At 37.8% G+C, this 21,666-nt stretch overlaps 1 protein-coding gene across 3 annotated transcripts in view; it reads right to left on the bottom strand.

The window, feature by feature from the left end:
- The window catches only part of MEOX2 (mesenchyme homeobox 2), a 67,005-nt gene that overhangs the window by 9,100 nt on the left and 36,239 nt on the right, over positions 1–21,666 (bottom strand). For all 3 annotated transcript variants that reach the window (XM_074574793.1, XM_074574794.1, XM_074574792.1), the window contains one exon: positions 4,629–4,801. In XM_074574793.1, coding sequence (XP_074430894.1) covers positions 4,629–4,801 — 173 coding nt within the window. The remainder of the gene's footprint in view (positions 1–4,628; positions 4,802–21,666) is intronic.

A 21,666-nucleotide genomic window follows, 5' to 3' on the forward strand; every position in this document is an offset into this window, starting at 1 on the left:
CCGGGTGACTAAACGGAGATACTCTTACCTTACCAGTCAAGTCTAAAAAATGCAGTGATTGGCCTGTCCTGAGCTCTGTGATGCTGAAAAGGATTTTAATGAAGTCACTTGTGATGAAGGACTGAAGTAAGCGGGTCTGGAGGAAACTTTTCTAATGGAAAACTTTATTATTCGAATAGTCACAACAATGCAGTGCTACAGTGTGGATTATGGTACTATACCAACATTGCCCAAATGCATTGAAATAATAATACTGCTTGCTTCTCTTTCTGGTAGAAAAAGGCATTACAAAGCGTCTTCCTTTGTCATTCATCCTGTGTTGGTACCACATACATGGAAGCCAACACAGATGCAAAAGCACACTTTATTTTGACAAAGTTTTGTCCTTTTCTATGCAAAATCAATGGCTTCAGGCCTTTTATAAAGGATTGGTGGCTTCTGGGTGGGTATTGGAAATTAAAGTTAAGAAGAAATAAATCTTCTCATTGCCATCAGCAGAATTTAATCTGACTAGGTGGGATTTTCCGTTTATGTTGGCAAACAGAAGCATTACATATTTGGACTGTTTATTCCTGTAACCTTAGCTAGCCTGCAGAACTGCAACATTACTCTTTTGATTAGCTCCATGCAAAAAGATCTTGCGAGGTGGAAAGATCTCCTACTCTTTCTATATTTGGCAGGACCAAGTCCATAAAAATGTCCATTTTGCCACGCCTCTGATACCCCACTGCAGCTGCTTCCTCTCCTCATCCCACAGTGAGATATTAAAAAGTTTGCACTGAACCTTCTCCAGGTTTATCTGGATGTACAAAAAAGCCAAGAATGCGCTTGTCAAGGTTACAAATATCTAGGGAGCTAAGATAGTTTTTAGTCTAACTGGCTCTTCTAAAATATAATAGAGGCCTGCCAGCTGAAAATTATTAACTGCTGGCTGAGCAGGGATTGTGAGTGCACTCTATAAGAGATGGAGCAGGAATTATATGTACCTATACTGCTGGAATTCTTACAATACCATAATAGAGCCATCCTACCGCCAGATGTGCTTATAATGCTCTCAAAGTGCACTCTTAATATCTAGGCAATTGAGGCACTTATTTCATTTCATCCTCCTGTCTTGTAACTCAGGTTTCCTTTTTAGGGAGTGATAGGATTACTTCCTTCTCCTGATCCATATGTTGTGAGGGTTTTTTTTCATTATTATTTTTGTGAAATGGCCTTCCATGAGTCATTTATGTTTGAACTGATCTTGTAAGTTGTTTCAAAAGTCAAATGGAGCCTTACTTTGATGACTGTAGAAAACTTTAATACCCTTATATAGCTTTTTAAATATGGTCAGACATATGTTTTTTTCTACAGCTTGTTTAAATGCCAGAAAGGTAATTATGAAGTGTTAGTTGGTCAGTGCCTCTTTTAAGCTGCGGCGTATGGTTGAAATTATCACTATAGTCAAGAGGAAGATAGAGCTTTCTTAAGATAATAGGCTCTGTGATTTATCTCACGTCTTGGGGAATAACTGAAAGTTGTAACTTTGGGATGACCCAACAATACTTTCCCCAGATTATTTTTCGTTCTTCTGCGCTCTGAATAATATGACGCTTGTCATTTTTTAAAAACCTAGTAAAAACATTTATGCTAAACAATGCATTCCATCAGGGGTTAGGTCTGCTCTCAAACCTATTTTCTGAGCAGATATGTTAGTTCACCCAATACCTACGGCTGGTTTTTGTCATTGTGTTATCTGAAGCAAGTTTCAGTCCCCTGTGTGCAGATTTAATGTTTCGTGAGAGATCAAGAGAGCTTCCAAGACAAAGAGGTCCACAACCTGTGATGAGATTGAATTTATCGCTTGTGTGTTCACTTATTTCAAGCAATCAATGCCTATCACGTACCATTTTGTGCAGCCTTTGGGGGTAAAATAGTAAAGGAAAACTGTTCCAGAAATAGCAATTTTCTAAAAGTGCAACCTCACTGGAGAATGTTTTTTTGGAATTCTATCAATATATTTTAATTCAGTCATAATCATTTTAGAGAAACGACTGTTTTTGTTGCATCTGTTTAAGATGGGTATCAAATATGATCTGTTGGGACAGCTAGTAAAAGAAAGTAATAACAGTAGGACGTAAACAAGCAAGTGCTGTTATCCCACTCAAGAATAATCATTCATTCTGCTAATGATGGAAAGACAGGTCCTGAATACGAGTTCAGTCTCTTAACTGGAAAAAAAAGAAGCAGGTTCACCCTGGAGTATTTTTTTTAAGTCACTGAAGGAATACTGGTGTAAACCGAGTATGCAAGAAGAGTCAAGACTTTTGATTTACTGCATTCAGCTTCTGAAGGCTCTCATACACCATGGAAATGCACACCCAGTTCCATGCCTATTTACACCATTTTTACATCACAGCAATATATTTGATTTAAAAAAGAGACAGTTCTAATTGACAACATTGGAAATTACATCATTACTTGGCTTAGTATGATTCAGAAACTGAAAAATATGTCCCCAATTTCCTCTTTGTTTTCAATTAACAGTACAGTTTTTATGCTACCATTACTTTTTCTCTCAGATCATTTTATCGTGGCAAGATACAGCACCGGACTCTATCAAGCTAAAAATCGTAACGCTTTCCTTTTCTAAGCAAGGGTGGCTTTAAGCAGGAAGGCAGGAAAGCAGGAAGGAAGGAAGGAAGGAAGGGAGTTATCTCTAGCAGCTCACTTGTCACTCTGTGATAATCTGGGGAAGCAGAGAAGAATTAGATTACATAATTAGATAGACTAATTATAATTCTGTAGAAATTATCACAGTTATCACCAGAATGCTTAGAACCAACATTATGTGACAGGTAGAAAACAGCAAGTGATCCCATGACTTATGTGAATTCTCTGCACTTGTGTAGCACAGGCTGCCTTTCCTCCCCCAGAGACAGTATTCAATTTTCATCTGTCCCTTGGCAGTGAAATGCTTTTAAGCTATTTCCTTTAGGATAGTGAACTGCCTCTGCCTATTCATCTAGTTGTACTACTCAACCTGATCTTTTAAGAAAAGAATAAAGAATTTATTCTTTATTATTATATCATCTTATTATATTTTAACTAGAGAATAGTTAAATTCCAGGCCAAATTCACCTTTATTAAATATGAGTATATGTTTTCTGAATTCAGATGACTGATTCCCATCAAATTGACCAGCAGATATCTTTTAAAATTTATTTATCGTTGCTCAGTTCCACAGCGATTCTACCTGTGTCACTGAGAGAAAAATTCATTCCTCCTCCCTTTTAGCGGTCAAAATCAGGTGTGGAAGTTAATCTAATTGTCTCGGCTTACCTCAGAAGTAGAAATGAAAAAGGCACAACTTCATCAATTGTTTGATAAAAAATGTTGTGCTTTACAAATATAACAAACATATTTAAGTAACTGAAAATTACCCCAGTGGAACCTGGCAACGTGTTTAAGTCAAACAAGAGAAATTACTGGCTGCTCCTTGACAAGCTGGAAGGGACAGCCACTCTCTAGAAGCCTTTGAAGAAAAAAAAAACAACAAACCTGTTTCATTTGCTTGTGTGAGTAAATGTGTGTTCATACGTATAGAAAAGGCTGGATTTTCACTGAGGTGTCTGCTTGTAGCAGGTGTTAATGAAGCTCAGGAAAACTGCAAAATTTCTCATACATAGAGTTCACAAAGCATGGTGCTATTTTGACACATTCCCTGGAATATGTCTTCATTTTACTGATTGTACCTAAAGCAGTCCCTCAATCTAATATAGATTCCTGAAGAAAGGATGACTATCAGCGGGCAAAAAGCTTTCAATTTTAATGATAAAAATGTAGGCAATATTTCATCAGATTTTGTGTACTTGAATACTTGGTATTCTAAATGTCTTTCCTGAAACACATTTTTAAAAAGTGTATGTTGATATAATTATTATTTGAAATGTGACTTGACTATCTATTTAGTGTGTTGGGATGAGATCCTGAAACACTTCAGTACATGCTTAACATGAATATTTCCATTAGAAATCAATGTGACAACATGCATGATGAAACTTGAGCACGTGCAGAATTGTTTCCCGGACCAGGGTTTGGTGAGCAGGAAACCAATAACAGTGATAAGAAATTCCATCGTCTCCTCTGCTTTCACAGCACAGGGTAAGATAAAGTGGTTAAAAATGCCTGTATTCCAGTTTTGCTGGTATTCCCGTTCTTGCTGCCATCTGGAAACAGGATGTTCAGAAACTCTGGACAACTGGCAACTGCATATATTTCATAGACTAAAACAAGATGCTCATATTTGTTGCATGCAGGCAGATCAACTGCTTATCCATGGCAGTATTTGGGACCTACCACTTCTTCAGCCACATCAGTGTGGACAGACTAGAAAAGATGTGCACCAGTTTAACAGATACCCATCTCTGTCTACTTGAAGAAACTAATCTGTAGCTGATACATATAAAAATATAAATTACTTGCATAGCAAAGAGGTAATAAATGTATATAATTTTACTATAAACATTCAATCTGGTATGTCAAGATACCCATTAGTAACATAAACAAGAGCTCTATTGTGAGGAGCTACTAACCACTGGTGAATATTGGGCAAGCATTTAAAGTCCATTATTTTGCATCAGTACCTGTCTTTCAGTGAGGTCAAGGTTTACTGCTATCTCATATCGCCTCAGCCTGGTCAAATAGTTATGATGAGCAAATTCTGCTTCTAGCTCTCTGATTTGCTCCTTGGTGAAAGCTGTCCTTTCCTTCCTGGGTTTGCTGTTGACCTCTGACTTGTAGTTTCCTTCTTGGGAATCTGAAAAAAAAAAAGGTGAAAAAAAGGAAGTAATGACAAGTGTACAGCTAAATAGGAAACAAGCCCAAAGATAACAATGTGCTTAAGTTAACATTCTTCAAACTTTCTTCTCTCAGAAACACACCCCTGCTTTCAGACCTACGGATTCTTCACTGTGAATCAGGAAAGCAGCAGTAATTCTGACAGGCGTGAGCTGCTGCTTCCATTCACACACGTCAAACTTTAGCTTAAAACCTTGCAGTGTTTCATTTCCTAACAGTTCTCTGTAGAGTTTCTGCAAAGCTTCAACTCCTTCCCACTTCTGGCAACTCTCAGTGCATCCAACCAGTACAGGATGTGTATCATTTGATTAGTGTCTTAATGAGTAATACTTCAAGAATCCCTCTGTCCTATCATTTCACTAATACTTTAAGCCAAAGTTCTGTTTTAAAGAACACACTTTAAGGCTTAGTCCAGTTACACTTTCAGAGAAAGGTAACAGACAAAGCATAGGAAATTCAACACACATCAGACAGAAATTGGTGAGCACGTCCCCTGTGATAATGGGATCTCCTCCTACTCATGCCAAGGCGCAGTTAGGGAGGTTATGCCATAGTTGGTATCCACATAGGAAATTGCTACCACTACAGCTCATTACCTAAGAAATACTTCAGCCACAATCAGAGGAGCTTTACTAAAAATTTCATTACCACCCTCCTCATTCCTCTTACTTTCAGAAACAGGTACATTTGGTCCTGAGCCAAAGTACTGAACTCAGTGGCAATCACTCTGTTGTTGTCAGTGAAGTCTGTTTAAATAAATGAAAAGAGATCAAACTGTAAAAAAAAAAAAAAGAAAGAAAGAAAAAATAGAAAATGGAGAAAGAGAGAGTGGAAAGGAAAAAAAAAACCAAGAAAAAAAAAAAACAGGACCAGACATTTATAAGTTTGGGTATGATACAACACCTATAAATCCAAAATTAGCAGGAGATCAGTAGGAGTATCATTAGTCAAATTCTGGCCTCATGAGCCATCTTAAAAATGTCACAGATAAATTCACACTTCAGCTGCTGATTTAAATAGAAACCTGCATCAACATCCAAATGAACAGGCCGGCAAGAAATCATTCCCTGGGACTCTGTGTCAGATGAATCATCGACGTGCCTAAGGCTGTCCAACTGGCCAGTGGGTCTGGTTTCAAAACTACAGTCAACTATCCATGGTTTCACTTTTTGTCAGTTACTCTGTTGCTTGGAAGGGACCTTTTTTCTTTTATGAGAACTGTTGATGTTTGATACAGTCATTAATTTAAAATGTTTTAAAGCTAATGGATTAGAATCACCAAACCTCTCAACTCTTGCTGACATGACACAAAGAACTTCGTTTCAGACGTGGTTGTACTGCTGGTGTCTATGACTGAGGGTATCCACCAATGTTGGTGAGGGGGTTTGGGAGCTGTTCAGTCACAAATAGGGATTTTCTAGGATAGGACCCCATTGACTACAGCATGGGGACAAGGTGCGTTACCCAGTCACCATAGAAAACTTCACCACCTGAAACCTAGAAGTTCACATTTCTTCCTTCGTATTAATTGGCAAACTAGAGTCACGATAACTTCTCTGCATTTTGCCATCACAGGAACACACATGTTGCTTTTTTTCCTTGAGAGTTCTTCGTCTGCCACCTCATCATAAGGTCCAAATACTGTATAGATGACCTGAGTTTAAATGCTTACGCCCCTATCAGCATTCCAGGGAATCACTGAAAAGAGATACCTAACTCATATTTTTTAGCCTTTTGACTTACCATCCTATACCACCACAGACACGTTCATACATGTTTGAATGCAGGTGGGTGTACATACTGCTTATCTGCAGTACAGTATGGAAATCTATTTCATGCAAGTCATTGCTAAAGTTCCCTTAACTCCCTTGGTAAACCTGTGCCCGTGTGAGACCATGAGCCAAGAAGTCTTCCCATGTCAGTACTTGCTGCAAGAAAGATCCGTGGCTCACTGGTTTCCAAACTAAAGGTTGCAACCTTAAATAAAAGTAACGCACCTACAGATGACACTGACACCATATTGAAAATGAAACACTAGAAATGAAGACCTAAGCCTGAAAATGCAACAGAAAGTGGGGTCAAAGGCGCAAAACCTTGGTAGCTACTGCTATTGTGAATGGTCCAAGGGAAAAACTTCAGGAGTAACCGTCCAAATGTCTCTCAGGAGGTTACTGATATAAGTGACTCTATAAGTGACTGAGACTTATAACACAAGCAATTTTTCTGGAAGCAGATGGTTCTGTGAGGAAAACAGAATTACTGTACAGCCAGTAAAACCATAATGAGCCAAGTGAAACCATAATGAGCCAAGTCATCGTTCAGGTTAATACTCATGGTTCTGAGTTCCCAATTTGCAAATGCGGTTAGCATCTAAATTCCGGGTTCCTGGAATACTGATGTAAGGAAAGGGAAACGTAACTGCATGAGTAGCATTTGTCCTTCATCTTCGCCAGCACAGAGGATTCAGCACAGCTAGCAATGCTAGCCCACACAGACCCTGTGCGAATACAAGCATGCTTGGATATTTCTGCCATTGTGGGATACTACCTTTAAACCAGTGCTGGACTGGAAGTGCCTGGCAGCCACGGTTTTGTCAGCAGTATGATTTCATCAGCAGACTGACACAGTGGAAAAGTTGCAGGTTTTAAATTTGTTGTGAGTGACATTGAATGCATTTGTAATAGTCAAGGTATTCTGAAATATTCAAATATTGCTGAAAGTAAAAGTTGGAGAGAGACAGAGAAACCTGAGACAGGTACACAGAAAGCTGACTCTCTCTCAGTACTGAGGTTCACACAACAGAACTGTAATCCTAGGAAATCTGTTTCAGCAAAGATCTGGGCAGCAAGACAATGGTATTTTGCTTAATGCATTTGAAATATTGAAAATATATCTAAAAGCACCTTAGATGGACTCCAGTTAGGTGGACACCAGTTATGAATTGGTGTCATCTGACTGTCTGTGCTGCAATGTTCCTGTGGTTCATGTACAGATTGCCTTTTATTTCCTATTGACATCATGCTACTTGGAACAGTAATTTTAGAAATTTTGGTTGTTTTAATTTCCAAAGCGGTAAATCTAGTGTTTCTGATTGTTTATTTTTAACAGTCTCTATAGAGCCAGGATTGGGAGCTCCCATCTCTTTCTGACCTTCAGGTCTCTGTTCACATCACCTGACTAGCTTCTCTTTGGTGGAAAATGGGTGGGAGACTTGGAAGAGATTTTTGGCAGAACTCATGTCGCCTACATCTGTTTTGCAGCTGTTGCAATGAAGACAAGGAAAAAGTCCCAACAACCTTAGTTTTCTTCTACTGGCTACATCTTATGCCAAATGGTAGGTGTAGAGGCAGAGAACAAAGCCTGGGGGGATCTAAGTTACACTCCTTCCCTCTCAAAAGGCACACATAAAATATATACAGATGGTACAAACCACTTGATGAAAAATACAGCAATCTATATTGTCTGTCTTCCGCCTTCTCCCAGACAAATTCTGGCACACTTTCAGAAGATGTAGCCTACACGCAGGTATTAGTACCTTATCAGTCTCTCTTCTGCAAACCTTTGTTCTTTGGATGTCAAGTAATGTAGGCAGTTAAACACTGCTTTGAGGGATGCGGGTCATACCTCTTTCTCAGAACTGTTTTTGTCAGTTTTCAAAAACTTCAGGCAGCATCTTTAATATCTTCTGCTAGACAAAAATGCTTGTTGTCAGCTGATGTAGAAGGTACCCTTTGGAAGGACATTCAAAGCTATAGATGACTGTTCTACGGACTTTGGAGGCTTAGATTTTTCCTGAGGCTTTTTACAAAAAAATCATTACTAATTGCAGTATTCCCCACCCTCAAAAGTTACTTCAGCTTTATTCTAAGGAAAGGGCTGCTGTCATTATTGCTGTTGTATTGTCCTGCCAGAGTTCCTATTTCCTTCTCTCTGCATCATGGAGAGATGAAGCATACCAAGTAAACACAGGATCTAACTCCTATGTGTAGAATATGAAAAGTGGTCATTTTGGCATTTTTGCTTTTGATGCATGCCTAGGGAAAAAAAGGACTGGTCACAGAATAGGGAAAAGAGACTGATCAGAATATCTGTGATACAAATAACTGCTGCTAACAGGGTAGGGTCAGAATCAGAGGCAAAATGTGCAAGAAGCACCTGCTATTTTTTCCTGGCTTAGTTCAAAAGCTGACGGACCTTCATTTGTCAGGCAGAAATGAACTTTCAGTTAATACCTGCAATGGAAGTTCCCAGACAAGAATTTTAAAAAAGAAATCAGATTGGCAGTGCTCTATTAGCAGTTGCAGATGGTTTTCAGGTCGTGACATCCATACTGACAGTGAGTAGTGACAAGAACCACTACTGATTTGTGACCAAAAGGCCATCGGAATTTCACCCTTAGAGTTAGTTGTCAATCTCCAGGTTTTCAACTTTCACTCACGTCTTCCAATGCTTATTCTCAGAAAGCCTCTACCACATAACCTAATAGAATAAGCTATTTCTAAATTTATTTCACTATAAGTTTATAGTGAAGTTGGCTAAATTAAATGTTCTTAATTGCACACCTTCCTTCCTCTAAATGTTATTCAACTGTTTGCAGAGAACAACTAGTACATGGTTACTTACTTTAAAATGAAGTAATCTATACAAAGCAATCAATGCAGAAAACTTGTTATTTCTGAGTAGTTTAATGTTGCATGGGAGAGCATTTCTTTCAAACTTAGTTCCTCTACATTGATTTAAATCAATAACATAAACAAAAGCTTTAGAGCTTCTGAACATCAATAGGACACAACGATGATATGTGATTAAATGCAAAATGCTTTTTTTTTTCTTTTAAGATATTGTTGATATGAACTCAGGGAAAAGTACTCTGGTATCAGAGCAAAAATCTAGGAAAATATCATTAATCTGAAATACACATGTGAAGAAAATAAGCAACTTTGTACATTACAGTTGCAAAAGGATATTATGGAGAGGACAACTGTATTCTTTAATGGCCAGCAGTACATACTGATACACAGCTGATCTGCCTAATCTAATTGTTTCTGATGCCTGGTAGTTAATTATATTTTCTGACAAAATGAAATAGTTCACTGAGACACAAGCTAGGAGCTGGCTTAAAGGTCTCCATGTGGTTCCTATTGTTTTGTCAGCAACTACGTGCAAGAACAAAATTTACCCAGAAATAGTCACTTTCAAACATTTTTTACATTTAATACAGAATACTTTTTCCATGACATTTTTCCTATTTTCATTTACAAGTTGCTCAGAACTCATATGTAAACTTACCCTGTGTCCAAAACATTGCCCATTGTTGTGCAGGATCCTAATTTAAATCCTTATGCCCTGCTTTTGAGTATAATTTTTGTACCAAAAAATTAGTTAACTCCTGGGCTATACAAAACTACAAAGTTACGCTTACTTTGATGCACTTACTCTTATTTGCACCAGTTGAGACGATGCAACCAAATGCTGCAGACTTAATAATTAATCTAGTTTTGTTTCATAATTTTTCTTCTCTTTAAAGTCATTTAAATAATAGCCTCAGAAGATTTTGCTCAGTTAAAAGTACAGTTCCAAATCACTGAACAAATTCAATCTGAGTGCCTCTTTTGAGAATGTCATTACAAGTACTTCTGGAGCTGCAATTCACTAAATGTATTTAGAGAATCATTTCTGAAAATTGGAACAAACAGCATTGTCATTTCCGTAATTCACAATTATGGATGTGCAAACGGGCAAAGCTGCACAGTAGCCCAAGTACAATGTCAAAATTACATGAATCCTTCTTTTCATTCTAATAAAAGCAAACTTTTGTTTGCTTACTGAGTTAATGCTTTCTAACCCAGTCTGGGGCAATTTACAATTTAAAACAGCCTCATATCCACTCCCAAAAAAAACATGAACTGGCACAGCAAAACCTATGGATATTCTGAAACACATTATATACCATCCTAAACCATTACCTACTAGTTGTTGCTGCCAATTTTTTTTGTTATTACTGCCTCCTGAAAGTACCAGTCTAGGAATTATATTGCAATATCAGAAATACCGATTCATAACACTGCAATAGCTAATGCTGCAGGTTCTTGAAGATACCTATGCTGATAAGATGTGCTTTTGCCAGGTCATCTAATTGATCTAACTATATGGCACGTACACGTCATTTCTTCAAACCATGCAAGTATGGAAGACAACATATGAATTCTCTCACATGAATAATTACACCATTTAGTAGATCTTCATGTGGAAGGCGCTACTCTTAAGTCACAAATGTTTGTGTAATTACAGCTTATGTAAGGAAAGGAGACACAAGATTTCCCTTAAAGAAACTTTACAGGCTGCATTTTGATAGGACTTTATCCAGTGGAACTTCCAATTCCCATTTGTAGTTCTGGAGATGCATCTCTCACGTGCAGCATGGAGCAGCGTACACGTGGTGGTTGTTTGCAAGTCCCTTGCAGTTAAAGCAGCAAGCAGTACATTCCACCGCAAGACTAGGCATGTCTGTTTTCCAAATGGCAGTCAGCTCTTGCTAATAATTCTGTTGCTTAGAAAGTTCAGACTTTCTTGTGGATATTATTCTTCGAATCTGTGAGTAAAACACTTTTAATGAGGTATAACAAACTTGGTTGCTCTACGTAAAGACCTCAATTATTTAGTTTTCAGATATCATTACAATAAATCTTCATTGTGAATTTCCAAATATCCTTCTAATAACCGATCATTATGTTTTATCCACATGCAAAGAGACTTCAATTTTTTTTACAAATATTCACTATAGTCACCTTATCCAACGGTTGCGGGAATCAAGGTGTTATTTCCAGACTTCACCAAGTGTATAGCCTTATGGTCTTTCTTCTTTAGCTGACATCCTATATATATAGGATATAGATATATATATAGTGCCATTGCCCCCACTCCTCACCCATAGGACATTACATTAAAAAAAAAAAGTGAAAGCCAGAATCTGTTGTAATTCTTGTAGATCTTATAACAGACCACATCAGTGTGCCACAATATGTACCTTCACTAGAGCAGATGGCCTAGTAAAGAGTGTGCCATTTGGGCCAGTTTCTAAGGATAGGCCAAGTCAGTGGGCAAGCTGGGGCAAGCTCAAGAATTTCAGTGGAATCGCTTCTCAGTCACAAAGGTGTCAGAGCCAATTTTGATCCCATTGTAAGTCCCATCTTACTTTGCGTATGATCACGAGAAATCTTGAGTTGATTAAAGAAAAGTATTTTCTTAGGCACCTACGTATATATTTTCTCAAAATATACACGCAGAACTTACAGTCAAAATCTTGCTGACTTCTAAGTTTGCTTTATAAAAAATTTTATTGCAATTGCATGAGCTCCTGTCTGAACAAAAAAATAAATAGTTTGCACATAAGCCAAAGAATCCAGGATTTTAGTTTTCCATACTAAGCAATAAAAGTTGAAACACTTATAGAAGTTTAATACAGTTGGAGTTTCTTTAGGGCTCCATATTGCCTTACTCACCCATCTTTCCAAAGCAGGTCTTCAGGATACAGTTACACAAAGGAAAATATAAATGAGTACCAACAATTCTTCTTTAACTCTTTCTAAGAATTATTTTGCTGCTACAGGAAACAGGAAGCCATTCCACAGAGGTATTTTTCAGTGTAATTCTTCGACGCGTGGCAAATTTTTTTTTCCATTCATCATGGAACAGATTTCTTTGGAACTCCTTAATGATGTAGTGAAAATTTTATATATGTTGAACATGTGACAGAAAAAAACAGTGTCTGGAGCAAATCTAACATCCAATATTTCTGCTTAATCCTATGTTAGTGTGCCCTTTCTCCCTTCTTTTTTCATTTTATTCAATCAGTCTGCCTCAAATGTTTTTATTCTTTCTAAAAGCTGTCCTTTTGAAACACTCGTAGCTGGCCTCTACAGTGCACGCAGCACCTTGCAGAACTGCAGGATCACAAATCACCTTCCATTTCACAGTCTTGATGAGTGTCGCGGTCCTCACAAGCAATTTCCCATGGTCATTCCCTGCCTTGGTGGCTGCCCCTGTTAGACATGGCTCAGCTAGTGTGGCATTACAGCTTTCAGCGGGAGGCACAAATGTAATCCCTGTCTGGGTCTTTAAGAAATATCACAGATTTCTGTGCAAATGCACATGCCTGCATATGTTTTAGTGACATGTTTTGTAAATCTTATTATCCCTCAGAAAGCATTAAAATGAAGCCAACAGGCCCAGCTGTGCTCATAACATACCTTAGTAGATATCCAGACTTTTTTTAAGAACAGAAAAACACACACACACGCTAACTCTCCTACCAAACAGGGTTGCTGTTCTGGGTGTATTCTACTATTTCATTCACAGTTTACTTTACAACATTGTGCTGAAGTATAACACTAACTATAAAAATGGAAACAGTGGAAAGTACTTTCCCACATGCAATTAAATGGAATTACCTGTCTTTCAGGGGAAACCAAAATAAAAAGGGTTATAAAATAAAATTTTTCAGATGTTTAAACTATTTGTACCATTGGCTTTCAGACCAACTGTGAAAGTTTCATTTTTCACTAAAAAGTATTACTATCTGTTAATACTAGATAGAAAACCTCCTAATGACTTCCTTAGAAGTCCTGACTATCAACTTGTTTTGACTTATAAGTTGTCCCACATAACGGCATGCCACATTTTCCTTTGTGTTTTCTCAAATGATTATCGTAAGTGGCAGAATCCATTAAAAACACCCAAAGGATTTGTCATGTTTGAAGCTAACACAACTTCCTTTTTTTAACTATAGTACAATTGTTAAGGGCTGAAAAAATGCTCCCACAATTAAACAGAGAACCCAAAACAGTTCTCTAAATAGTACATTGGGTAAAGGAAATAAATCTGTAAAAGAAATAAAATCTAACTAACAGTGCAGGTTTAAGTCTTTTGCTAAATCTATTTTACTATTAATTTTACAGTCTAGGAGAGCTTTTTGATGAATAATTTTTCCTGATTGCTAACAACCAAACTTGTTGTACAGTTAAAGTTTGTGACTCATAATGGAAAGCTTTGGCAGGGTGCAATAAAAAAAAAAACGAACTTCAACTTTGATGTGAGCAAAAAGCTGCAACATAATTGTTTGGAGTACTTCCTATTATTTTAAGATTAGAGTGCAAGAAAATATTTACTATATATCTAAGAGGAGAGGTCACTTCAACTACGGGTTCAAGTATAGCTTTTGAGATGGCAGACTTTTATGCCATACTTGTACTGTCCCCCTTTATCTGTATGACAGAGAGAGACTATAGTTAAAGTAACTAAGAGATTTAAGCCTCTTCTAAACATCTAAAATGGACTGATAGCTCCAAAGTAGTTGATTATCCTTACATAGTCTTAATTTTTTATTTGGAAAGAGAAAGAACAGTAATAAGGGCCTGATTTTGTAAACATGTCAGTGTGTACATAAAGTTCAGGTCTCAAGTGAGCACTTTGAGAACAGATATATTTAGAAAAAAAATCAAAAATAAGAAAAGAATCCCCCCAAACCCAAGAGTGTCCAATAATTAAACCACAAGTCCACAGTATGTTAGTCAAATCAAAAGGTCACTTTGTCCCCAGCTTCATTTCCAACTCCTTTTCAGTAACGGAAAGTCCTTCCGTGATCACTAAACTAATACAAAAGTAGAAACTTTTATTTTCCCAAATAAGAGAGGCCATTTGGCACACAAATGTTAAATAATATGGCCTGACTCTTCCATCATTCACCTCACACAACTTGCTGCATGTAAGCTGGAGAAGAAAGGCCTTCCTGGTAAATGTGCTGGTGAAATAGTCTGACAGTGCATGTCAAAGCACAGTAAATCCTACGTATGTTTTACTACCCCAGACAGCATTTGTTTTACTCTTTTAAACAAGGCTCATTTTAAATACCTACCTCTACTGGGATAAGAACATTAAGAAACATTCATTACAACTGAAGATAAAGTTGTGTAGGTATAACTTTTTTCTCCATCCTAAAAGTTGTTAACACCAAAAACAAATACAAAGGTTGTTTAATTCTTCTGCAAAACAACCCACATCAGTCCCCACGTTCTCTGTTGTGATTAGGTGTCACCTCCGGTAATGGCTGGCAGGCTGGAGGTAAAACATCATCCACCCTTTTGACTCTGAAACTGTTGAACTCCATCCTTCTAGGAAATTAAAATTGATGTTTTATTGCTTTGCTTTTCTTCCCATCCATATAATCTAGGGTTGGATGCTCTGCAGTAAGAGTAGATGCAATACTTGAAATTTTCAGATCACAGAAATAGGGGAAAAAAGAGGAATAAACTTATTAGCACACCTACTGGAGGATGTAGGAGGGCACTCTAAAAAGCAGAGACTTGAAGCAACAGTGAAATCCCAGCATGCATACCAGTACCTGGTACCAGCAATTCCAGGGCTGGACTTCATGCAGCAACAATGAACGCTGCGTTTGCCAGTTCTAATGGGGTGGGGAGAGGGAGGTAGAAAAATCCCCCTCTAAACCTCAGAAAATACCTCCTGACCTCTGGTCTGGCAGCTCTGGAAAAGTGTGCGTAGCAGCTCTGAAACGGCACGCATTCAAGAGGTATATTAAGAAGTGGAATAAAGGTCTGCATCTTTCCAACAAAATGAGTTATAGCAGTTAGACACAAGCTCTGGGGCGTTACTCTTTTCAATATAAAACTTTATTCCAACTAATTTTAAACTACTCAGTCACTGCGTTTCCGCCCAATTAAATAAGATGATTGGATGTTATACTATTTTTATCAAGGGTATCTTATTTTAAAATTGCACAGCTTCGAAAAACCTTAATGCCAAGAAAGGAGCTTTGAGCTTTTCTAATCTTTTTCATCCATTGATAACCACCCCGAATACGGGCCTCTTGCTCAGGATCTTGAGGCAAAGGGGAAGCCTACGAACGAGGGACTGCTCGCTCAGCACAGCCATCCCTGCGATAGATGAGCTGTTGGCTTCTAGTGATATAAAACAAAACCCTGAGCATCCGATCTCAATTGTCTGTTGTAAGACAAAGTGTCACGAGGGGGGTGTAAAGGTATTGAACAACCTCATTCCCTCTCCTACCCATTCTTCTGCGGAGGGCCCCTTAGCAAGAGGGCACTTTTAGGATTCATCTGCCTGCTGCCTGCTTATTTAAAATGTCCAACTAGCACGACTTGCATCTCCCTTCCTTTCTGCGGTCCCTAGTGACTCCCGTCAGTAGAGCAAATGTCACTAGGGCTTGGATTTATTGTAGATGCTGGACCGAGCATGCCCCAGTACAGCACAGCCCTACCAAAATGGTACTTGTTGAATAACTGCGTTGGGCTGTTTTACTTTGTTGCAATGTCTTCCAGGGGATTTATAGGCCCCTAGGGCACTGAAAACATGGAGCAATAGCTTCTTCTGCAGATGTAAACACGGGTTTGAGTAAATAGTTAATTTATGCTGGTGTTACAGCGTTTGGCGGATGTTCCTAGTCATAAACAAGCTTTCTCCATCTTTCAAAACAAAAACAAAAACTGGATATTGACTTTCTCCATCATCCAAAACCCCAGCTTGCTTCTCCAGCAAAATTGGACCCAGTTCATTTCACAAAATCTGAAGCAAAATTCAAAAGGAAAGGAGGTTAAAATGTAGTCTGTTAGGGTCATGACTATGGTGAACTCATATAAAAGATAAAAGAGCATAAAATGCTGATATTTCTGATGTTTTTATGCAAGACTGCCTTGTTTCCATTAAACATTGAAAAGACAGCTACTGTTTAACTGAAGAAACTGATGGAAAATCGTCATTACTATATAAACAGTGGTTTAGGCACAAAAAGTGTTTAGTTTATGCATCTGTGCATTTAGCTGAACACTAAGCTTTTTCTAAACACAATTTGGTGCCTTCCTACTCCCATATATTTTCACTTTCTTTTTGAAAGCAGGAAATCTGTGTCTTCTCATGCCTCAAAATGTAAACCAAAAAAAAAAATTAATGATTTTTCTACCATGTGTTTTACCTAACCCACCAGAGAATCCCAGTACATTGTCCCTAGAGCCCTCCTTTAAAGCTTGTGTTTTCTTTGGGTTTTTTTTCCCACCTTATTTCGAAGGAACACTTTGGTCTACCATCACCATAAAAGATCTCATTGGTTACATCATCTACTTATTCTATTTTGGGACTTAGACTGCTTGCTTATTTGATGTTCTGTCATTCAGCTGCTTATACAGACCTAAAGCTGAAGAAAAATATCTTAGAGTCATGCAATTCCAACAGATTTTTCTCATTTTACTTCCCTTAACTTTTAAGTCACATCAATAAAAATGTATACATTAACCATTTTTTTCAATGATGGCTTCAATTCCTGGTTCCGTAAATTTCACCTCTTTTAAGCAGACCTAGTCCCTGTTAAAAATCTCAATATCAACCCCTTTCTCTCTTCATTCGCTTTCATGAGGTCAGCCCTTTGAGCCCCTGATGTAATAAAAGTTGTCTTGCAGTAACTACCACGCAAGTTAATCTTCATTTTTGTGGACAAAATGAGAAGACGTTGATAAGACAAGGCTGAGAACATCAAAAAATCACCAGTCATTCCATCTTGGATTGCATCAGTGGTGACTAGATAAGAAGTTCAGGTTAACCATCCTTCTTCAACATATTAATGAACATTAATTTACCCATATATTAACATGTAAATCAAACAGGATTATTTTTCTGGATGGTGCCCTGTTTGTAAATAGGACCTCCCCCCAAAAACTACTGAATAGATCTGCACTTGCCTTTGTGTATCTTAATACATCAAAAATGCCTTTTAATCAGTTAAGAACTAATTCTGATTTGCTTTTATTTGATTTGCTTTAACTTGCACTGAGAGATAATAGGAGGCTATTTCAGACAGTTTACTACTTCTTGAAATGATTCATCATTAATTCTCAGAGAAGGGACATTATCAGGACATTAATGCATGACCCTACTAAGCCTTAAAGGGAAATAAAAAAACAAATACATTTTTATACTATTACTTGGAAAAGACTACAATTCAAACAAAGACAGAAGAATACCAGCCTCCGCTACGAAGGCTAGTTCCCTAGGTAGGAGAATATTTTTTTGGTTCAAAAACAGTAGAAAGAGCCCAGAAGCTCTTTCTTTGAATGAAGACATGTATGCACAAATAGAATGAAACAGAGAAACTTCCGATATTATTCTTCATTATTATTCTTTAGTATTAGTGTATCATTGTTGCTTAAAGGGCCTCCTCATTATACTGGACACTGCGTACTAATAAATGGAAGTCTGTGCTCCCAAGAGCTGACAATGCATTTATCATATGCTGCACCTCACCTCTTCATGGCGTTAACAAACAAGTGAAAACATTGATCACTGCATCCCAGCTATTATCATCCCAGGTATTAAATCAGAGCAGGTTTCAAGGAAAGACTAAGGGAAAACATGACAGTTGTGACATCCTTCAACTTAGTCTCCCAACTCATCTAGCTGAAAACAACAGTTCTTGTCTTGAGCAAGACTTTGATCCTTATTCGAGTAAGGTGTGGCAGTAACTGGCCAAATGTGTATGATTACATATTCTTTTGCATATAAATAATATCACATGAACTTCACATTTTAAATAACAGATCTGGGGGAAAAGAAGCAAGGAGGAGTCAGATCGCGTATGACCTAGTCAAAGGTGTGCAGGCAGGGTGTAGGATGATGTTCAGGTCACGTCTCACTGAGCTACAAGTGCAGAAGCAACGATAACATAGTCTGTTTCTCTGAGTCAAAATGGTCTTCTTAAGTGGTGCGATTCTGAAATTCCTTGCAGTATGATTACAACAACCAAAAAAAAGTATAATTTATCTCAAAGGTTGCAGAAAATTAAAGAATCACAGGAAAAGGTCAAAATAGGCAGTATGCTCGGACTTGTGCTCAGCAAAAGGCTAAGGAAAATAAATATGTTGGGGACTAAAGCAAGAATGAAAGGACAAAAGCAACGTGAAAGCATATACATAGTTCTCAGCAAACCTTTGTAGACTTTTGTGAGAAGGTGAGCAAACCTTTGGAGAGCAATGTCAGCAGATACTCAGGTCCGCTAAGCTACGTAGTAATTCAGATGCTTTAACATCTGAAAACACCAGTCTCTGTGGTGTAAGTCAGCATATCTTCTACATGACAAATTGGTAATGTGCAATGTGGGTATGATGTATTCCTTTTATAAATGAATAATTCAGATGAAGAGATCTGTATACATAGAAATCTGACGTAAAACTCCAGAAATATATCTGGGAAGCATGAATACAAGCCACAATCACCCAGAAATGGTTTCAGAGTGGAAGCAATTTCTGAAAATATAGAAGTGTCATTGCAAATGCAAGATAACCATTTATCAGTTAGAGAACTATGGAAATCGGACATTTATTTTTAGGCAACTCATACGTCAAGTTGCCCAGGGGTAAAATCACTTATCAGTATTTAAACTTTCATCTTCCTAAGCATATTTAGAAAACAGCCGTTATGAAACTCCCTTTGCACACAGGAGAAGTTTAGGGGAACCAAATCATTTTTAAAACTTGGTAAAAGAACACACATAGTGTATGAAAGTCATTAGCTCAAATCCAGTTCTGGAAACCTGTTTACAAATCACAATCCCACGGAGTACTCATACAGGATATGAACAATAACTTGTTTCACAACTCTCAGCAATGTTTGTGTGAAAAGAAAGAAGCGGTAGAAAGTGCTCAGAAAAGTAACTGCCTTTTTTACCCATTTTTCTAAGGAAAATGACCTGCAATGACCCACAATGCTGTTCCAGATTAGTCATCTTCTGCTGTCATTGATCATCAAATTTATCTATCCCATTTTTAACTGGTTATTACACACAGACTTTCCTCTCAGATCCAGAACCTTGTGAATCATTACGAATACAATGTCCTGGAATATCTATACCAGTCCTTTCTCAGAGCTTTCAATATTTCTACTAAAGTAGTTAAGAACCAGTAAGGCAATAATGTTGAGATGCCAAAAATGATGTTCAGCTCCTCATTTACTCTAAATCAATATCAAGAAAAATGTAGGAGATGGCAACGTTATATCCGGTACAAATCATCACTTGGACAAAGCAAAGCTGACTGTAGACAGGACCAAAGTACTTGTCTGAAATGCTTCCTTCTCTCTGAATGCCTTCCGCCTCGCCCCCCTTCCTCCTGATGTTAAGACGTGCAAGCAGATGCCCTTGTCACTGCCTAGCCTCTGTGTATTTGCTTGGATTGATTCTCACTGTGCTTAACTCTCACTCCAGATGATGAAGATTATGCCCTGTCCTACCCGAAACAAAGCAGGCACCAAGGAGCAGAATTTGCTAACTGATGTAATGCACGTGCAGGTATTAAGTCACACATCCCGAAAAGAAGTTTGAGTTGATGCATAAACACACAAGTAGCCTGCTCAGCGTGAAGATTCCCATGACATACCACTTTCCTTTCCTGCTCTGTGCACTGGCTCCCCCTTGAAGTAAAGAGTCCACCTCAAGGTCTCTCTCCAGCTGTTTAAAGCCCCCCACAGAAATAGCTTGAGCAACCTGGCAGCTTTTTCTCTCCAAGATACAACTTTTCCAAGACAACTGTGTTCCACTGAAACAATTATAAAACTTAGGAGTGTGAGATGCTCACAAACAGGGAGCCAGGTCTGTTTCCGCCCCAAGACCGAATCTCCATTCCTGTAAGAAAAGTGTGGCTCCAGAATTCATGGCTTACAGAAGCAGATACAAAGCTCTCTTAACTCCGACTTAGTAAGTTACATGCATACACACAACACAAACAAAAGCTGTGTAGTACACACAGGAAAATGCTGGTTCTTTTCTTCCATATAAATATGCAGAATTCATGAGCATAACATCTTTGGGTTCTCATAATGTAGCTTAAAAACTGTTTATTATTTCAATTCATCATACACTAAAAGTATTTGACCAGCAGAAATAAAAACAATGAACCGACCTTGAAAAACTGGCTGTAGCTTTTGCTCTGAAGAGCGCCTGAAATTTTTTGGTGCTTACCTGGATCTTGCCCAATCATTCCAAACTGAGGTTTATGTGATTCGATTAATTCTTAGAAAAGAAGCATCTTCATGATTGGATTTATACAGTCTTCATGATACCTTTTTTCCGGTCAATTTTTTGTTGGAAGACAAAGTAAACAGGAAACTCCCAAGCATTTAACAGTTACAAAACTAGCTATGAAACCAAAGACAGAAGTTTCAAAGTTTTGAGTTCCATGATTATTTAAAATGGCTTTAAGATCCCATTTTAGCACTACCTCATGCTACTATTTTTGATCTGGAAAAAGTCTGTTTCTTCACTGCATTCTTTACAACTCCAGAGATATTAAATGAATCAGCAGGGAAAGTGATCCCTTATTTGCTCAGTAAAATGTAAAAACATTCTTTACAGTTGTCATATAACTAAAATTCCTTGAAGTTCAGGCAATGCAGAGCTAAGTGTTCAGTAGCCCTCAAATTTTCCTTCTTCCTGTAACAAGGTGCTTTAGCAGTTACATAAATCATCTAAGGACATAATCCAAGAACCCTTACACAATTTTTATTCACACATCCTTTAAGGCATACCTGTGCTCATTTAATCTTATAGGGTTTTCCCATCTATTTCTTTTATAGAGAAGCTTGAAAGTGGCAAAACCAGGATTCCCATCTATGCAGAAGTCTACATGCTACCTAACTAACACAAAGACACAGATGTGCAGACGTTTCTTCATGTGAACAGCCATCAGCCATTATTGTTAATAATGGACCATAAATCTCTGGGAAACAAACAACCAAACAAAAATAGAT

The sequence above is a fragment of the Larus michahellis genome, chromosome 2, assembly GCF_964199755.1.
Source record: "Larus michahellis chromosome 2, bLarMic1.1, whole genome shotgun sequence".
In the NCBI taxonomy this organism is placed as follows: Eukaryota; Metazoa; Chordata; class Aves; order Charadriiformes; family Laridae; genus Larus; species Larus michahellis.